This window comes from Mandrillus leucophaeus, unplaced genomic scaffold (assembly GCF_000951045.1).
Source record: "Mandrillus leucophaeus isolate KB7577 unplaced genomic scaffold, Mleu.le_1.0 Scaffold2119, whole genome shotgun sequence".
Taxonomy (NCBI): domain Eukaryota; kingdom Metazoa; phylum Chordata; class Mammalia; order Primates; family Cercopithecidae; genus Mandrillus; species Mandrillus leucophaeus.
In genome coordinates, this window is record NW_012102165.1 from 15708 (window position 1) to 21631 (window position 5924).

A 5924-nucleotide genomic window follows, 5' to 3' on the forward strand; every position below is an offset into this window, starting at 1 on the left:
CTCTCTCTCTGTTTTTGTTTGTTTGTTTGTTTTTTGTTTTTAGGCTCACTTTAAACTCTACCTGAAGGTCTGCCCTGACAGCTGCAGGCTGTGTGAATCTCTTCCTTCTCTGCCCTTTCTGACTCTGTCTATGCCATGGTCATGTTATCTGAGGCAGCCTCATGGTCATGGTTGATGGCTCCATAGAAGGGAATCCTAGCACTTTAACTGGACTATAAGAATCCCAGAAGAAGGAAGCACATCATATACTTTTATATCCTGACAACTTCTGGAACATGTAATAGATGGCTAATAAATACATGCTGCATTGGAGGCTGCTGCTAACATATATGATATCTTTGGGCAAGTTTGGAAAATGCCCGATATAGGCTAAAAGTTATACAAAGATTCCCTTCCTTGGGGGTCCCTGTAGTTTCTGTACTGGGAAGCATGGCTGGATATGCAGACAGTGGGTCAGGTTTCAGCCCCACACAACCCCTTGCCCAGGTGCCCCTGCCAGGGCATAATCTATATGCATGACCTTCCTGCAAACCCAAGCATGGTTGGTGTGGGAGAAAGTGACTCAGGACCCACAAGTGAGGCTTTTCCACATGCTGAAGCCTCTTCCTGACTAACACAGCTTGCCCAGGTTTGGGTGTACAATGCACACACAGCAGTAGCTACCCACTGTCATTTGGATTCATTAAAAATAAAATCATCTCATAAGTTTGCAAATGTTCATTTTTTATTTTTTTATTTTTTGCATTACAAAACTTTCATATTTCCCCTGTGTACAGAAGTATAATTTTGAGTGTGTTTCTTTATGTGTAAGGTGAGAGTGGCAAGAATATAAAATCTTTACCTGTTACTCCTAGTTTTTCTTGGGCTGAGGAGGGGCAGTAGGACTGGAACATTCACTGATGGGCACGCAGGTCCTGGACTGAAATTTCCTGTGAATGCCTCGGCTAACCCTGTTGTGCTGGATCCTTTAGCAATCTCTGACCCAGGGAGGACTAAGGGAAGCCAGGGTCCCTGTAGTCCCTCTGGGGCTGCCCAAAAGGTTTTCCTTTCTATGACAGGCCATGGAGGAGCTGGTGGATGAGGGGCTGGTGAAAGCCCTTGGCATCTCCAATTTCAACCACTTCCAGATTGAGAGGCTCTTGAACAAACCTGGACTGAAATATAAACCAGTGACTAACCAGGTAAATTCTGTTTAGTATAAGGGTAAATAAAGGTCTTGCCCTATTACTTCTTAAACATTGGGAGGAATGTTCAGTGCTATCTATGCCCTGAGTGTCATCTCAGGAGTCAGTGATCAGGACACTTGTGGGAGGTGTGAGGCTGATCTCATGGATTTTTTAGCAAGAATCTCGGTGGGTAAATGTTTGGCCTTTGCTTGGTGGTCTTTGGGTGTCTGTGTAGAACTCCCTAAGAACAACTCAAAAAGCCAGCCAGCTTTCCCCGTGATGAGGATTGTTTGCTGTTGTAGGTTGAGTGTCACCCGTACCTCACGCAGGAGAAACTGATCCAGTACTGCCACTCCAAGGGCATCACCGTTACAGCCCACAGCCCCCTGGGCTCTCCAGATAGACCTTGGTGAGGCTTCCAAGCAGTGGATCCTTCTCTTGATAATCTTTAAAACATTATTTTATATTTGGTAAATATTGGTATGAGACCATAAGTCACTGGAAAGAAAAACGTGTGTAAGGTAATGCATTTGGTACAACCAAATGGGAAGACGGTGGGAACAAATGGGAATTGAAAAGCAACAACAACAGCAACAACAAAAACATGGGCGACGTGTTTGACCCTCTGGGAATATTTCCAGTTCAGCCACGCAAGGATGAACCAGTCTTTGCAAAACGCTGAGGCTTCAGAGCCCGGGGGAAGGACCCAAGCTTCCAGGTCCTCCTGCCTGTCTCCCACATGGAGAGGCTCTGAGGCTCTGATGATCAGTGTTGAGACCCTCATTGGAGTGGTGTCCATGTGTACATGGTAGCCATGGTGATTGTTCACATCAGCATCTTTCTGCCTCTAGGGCCAAGCCAGAGGACCCTTCCCTGCTGGAGGATCCCAAGATTAAGGAGATTGCTGCAAAGCATAAGAAAACCACAGCCCAGGTGCCATATTTTTATTTTTCTTGTTATCCAACAACTCTTTTTTCCAGTCTCATGTTTCATTTCTTGTGTTGTCCTCAACTAACTCCTTAAAGCGGAAGAACACAGGAGCTGAAGCCATCTATAGTGTTTCCTTCAAAGTCTGTTGGAACCTCCAGGAAACACAAGAGCTGTCACTGAAACAAAGATAGCTTCTGCCTCACAGCTTCCTGTTAAGCCCTACAGCCAAGTCGCAAAGCATGGCTTTGGAGTCTAGGGATATAGGTGCAGATGCCAACTCTACCTCTGATCAGCCTTACGACCCAAACTGCTTTCTTTATTCCTAAAAAATGAAGATCACAGAGTTGTCCCTAAGGTGAAGGGAGAGAATGAGGCGGGGGGCTGGCACAAATCTAATAGCTGCAAAGGCCTCAGTCAGCATCAGCGATTGTACCTGAAGCCACAGTGAGCTGCGAAAATGTTTTATTCTTCCTTACCATAAAAGGAGGGGTCCTTGTAGCTGAGTGGAAACATGATGTCCCCTTTCCGCACAGGTTCTGATCCATTTCCATATCCAGAGGAATGTGATTGTGATCCCCAAGTCTGTGACACCGGCACGCATTGTTGAGAACATTCAGGTAAGATCCCGGCTGGTCGGCCCTGGTACTTCTCTGTGGGGTGGGGCAGGGGCAGACCCTCTCACCAGGATTCTCACCTCATTCCTGCACTGTCTTTGGCCCCCTCCGTTCCCACCACCCTATCATTTTCCAGTCTAGGGTGCTAGGCTCAATATACCTGAGATGAATGACCCATGGGCTTAGGACATGCTGGGGACAGTGCCTGCTGAAACCCTGTCAGGTGTGAGCACAGCTGTGCCTCACACCACTGAGAAGACTCTCAGTTGCCTCTGAGCAGCTAAGCCCTGGGCCACCACATGAGCAGACTGTCCTGGCCTCCCTGCTCATCTTGTGGCAGCAGAGGAGGTGTGAACTGTCCTTGGAGAACTGTCTTCTAGAAGGGTGCATCATGGAGCACAGGGCCTGTGCACACCTGGGGCTTAGTGCCTGTGAGCCTGGTCTCCCTCCCCCGGAACACTGAGCACTACAAATACTGCGGTCTTTGTGTAGGACCTAATTTAGAGAAAAATTTGTATCCCGTGGACATAATGGGAAAAACACCTGTGACCAGTTTGTGCTGCTAGAACTCCCTGCTAGAATGGCTGACAGTGTCCAGTCCCAGCAGTAACGGCCTTACTGATGATGTACTGGAATTCCTATCTTTCCAGGTCTTTGACTTTAAATTGAGTGATGAGGAGATGGCAACCATCCTCAGCTTCAACAGAAACTGGAGGGCCTGCACCGGGTTGCAGTAAGTTGCATGGAGTTAACTAGGAGCATTGCCAGGAGATTTTCTAAACTGGTAGAGAGTTAGCTGAAAGGACTAGAAGGCTGCTGGGACTACTTGTGTCTTCAAATACAATTTTGGGGCAGTTTTGTAAGTAAAAATTGGGGTACCTGGGAATCACTGTGAGAGACACATCTCTAATTGCTGCTCATTGTCTGAACTTCTGGATGTAGAGCTAGAATTGTAACAGAAGGTGTGTTGTCAATAGGCAGAAGGTGAGCATTCATTTATTCCTACATTCAATAAATATCTAGTGGTCCTCTATGTGCCAGGCATTTTCTAGGTGCTTGGTTTATCATACTATGCAAAGCTGCTGCCTCCACGTGCTTAGGGAGGGAGGGAAGAAGACAGAACAGAAATAAATCAACTCAAAATACATGTGACAGACAGTAACAAATGCTAGACAGAAAAATAAAGTAGGGCAAAGTGGATAGGAAGTGGTGGGTGGTAGTGGGACGGATCCTTTATATGGGGTGGGTCAAGGGAGGCTTTGCTGTGAGGGATATGCCATATGCATATTTGGGGGAAGAGCATTCTTGGCATTGATAACAGCAGGTGCCAAGGCCCTGAGGTGGGATTGTGTTTAGAGCATTCAAGGAAGAAGGCCGGGGAGGCTGGATTAAATAATCTCCAAATGCCTCTTAAAGGAGGTGGTGGTAACTCTACTTTAAATGTCAGATAAGTGGTTGAAAGAAAGTTTTAACTCTGGCTAGGTGGGAATCCTAAATTATCTCTTTACAATCAATACTTTCTGATTAATGTATCTAATTAAATATATCAAAGAGATTTGTCTGGCATTTATTACTTCGAGGTCTGTAATTCAATGCCAATTTGAATTTCTTCCAATGTTTCTATAGCCAAAATGATTTTTCAGCTTTTAAAAAAGGTTTCAGTATCTCAAGCACAGCTTGCGGGCCATGATATTCCATATCTATCCTGCCCACCTTTAGTATCACAGAAGCCTTTCCTCATCTTATAATGGCTTATTTTTATCAGTGCTTAACAAAGTAGCAGCTGCTTAGTGTAAAAAGGCAGGGTGAACATAAAATGGGACTCTCCCCTAAACTGAACGGCTGACCTTCCAATGAACATCATATCCAGTGGAGGCAATGGGTTGGTGGCTCAGGAGTAAGTGCACCTGGCCTCAGATCCAACACTAACCCCGGTTTCTTAGCTGTGTGACGTTGGGTAAATTTCCTAGTTTTTCTTAGTTGATTTCTTTACCTATAAAGTAGGATGATAATATGAATAGCAGCTAATATCCATTGAACCTTCGCTGAGAATGTGCCAGGGTCCTGAGCCCTTTGCCAGTGCTATTACCTCATTTAATACTCATAACAATCCCCAAGCTGTCAATTCTGGTGTTGTTTCCTAGCTCATGATGTTGTGACAGTGGATTGGGACAAGACTTGTCAGTTGCCTCACCTGACACCAGGCTAACCATGAGTTGTCATTCCGAGTTTTTATTTATCGTGCCCTGGTCACTGTCTGTCCTCCTTCCTAGCAAAGCCCTCGTATCAGTTTGAGGGAAGGTCAAGGTGTGAGCACCCTTCTTATATTCTTGCAAGGAGGCTGAGAGAGCGCAGATATGACAGAGTCCACCAAAGAAGAACGCCTTCTCAACCAGAGTTTTTGCTTTGATGGAACAGTTTCTCTCTTTTCTTGTTTCTGCAGATCCTCTCATTTGGAGGACTACCCCTACGATGCAGAATATTGAGGTTGAATCTCCTGGAGACATTACACAGGGGATTCTCTTTCTTCACTGAAGTGTGACTATCTCCACTCACGTCCTATTTTAGCCAAGCTTATCTGAGATCACAGTGAACTTCATCCTGCTGTAGACCAGAATGGAGGTGCTGTTTTAGACATGTATTTCTGTATGTGCAACTAGGATCAGAATATCACAGAAAAACATGGCTTGAATAAGCAGATGACAATTTTTTCCACTTCTCTGATCTGAACAAATATTTGTTAAGCACAAGAAATTCTGCCAACACTGAGGATGTAAAGATCAATAATAAAAAATAATGATGGTAACCAAGATGGATTGAGAGTGGACTATGTTCCCATACCATGTGAAGTGTTTTCCTGTGGGGGAAGTCACTGAATCCTCAAAATAATCCCACTGAGGTAGGTACTCTTAACATCTTAGGAGGGAGAGAGGAGGAACTTGTCAAGGCCACTCCGGTAGTAAGTGACTGAACCAAGTGTCAAAGGCAGGCAGGCTCTGGGAGAGCTCACAGCTATCGATGGTCATCCTCTTCCTCCTGAGACTTTTCCTGCCACCTTTCCTCCTTGCCTGTCTCCACTCATTCCCTGTCTTGCTCTCCTACCTTGTCTTCAATACACCATCATGCCAAAGAGTCAATGGCACAGCCTGCAAACTGCACAAAGATGCTACTGTTCACTGAGAGAGATATGGCATTTCCTTGGAAAGTAGGGTGG

At 45.5% G+C, this 5924-nt stretch overlaps 1 protein-coding gene across 1 annotated transcript in view; it reads left to right on the top strand.

Moving 5' to 3' along the window:
• The window catches only part of LOC105539937 (aldo-keto reductase family 1 member B10-like), a 10599-nt gene extending 5079 nt beyond the window's left edge, over nt 1-5520 (top strand). The window contains exons 2-7 of the mRNA XM_011980393.1: nt 1059-1181; nt 1469-1575; nt 2018-2099; nt 2630-2713; nt 3361-3443; nt 5154-5520. Of these exons, the coding sequence (XP_011835783.1) occupies nt 1062-1181; nt 1469-1575; nt 2018-2099; nt 2630-2713; nt 3361-3443; nt 5154-5196 (519 nt within the window). The 5' untranslated portion in view covers nt 1059-1061 and the 3' untranslated portion in view covers nt 5197-5520. The remainder of the gene's footprint in view (nt 1-1058; nt 1182-1468; nt 1576-2017; nt 2100-2629; nt 2714-3360; nt 3444-5153) is intronic.
• Nucleotides 5521-5924: the final 404 nt, after the last annotated feature.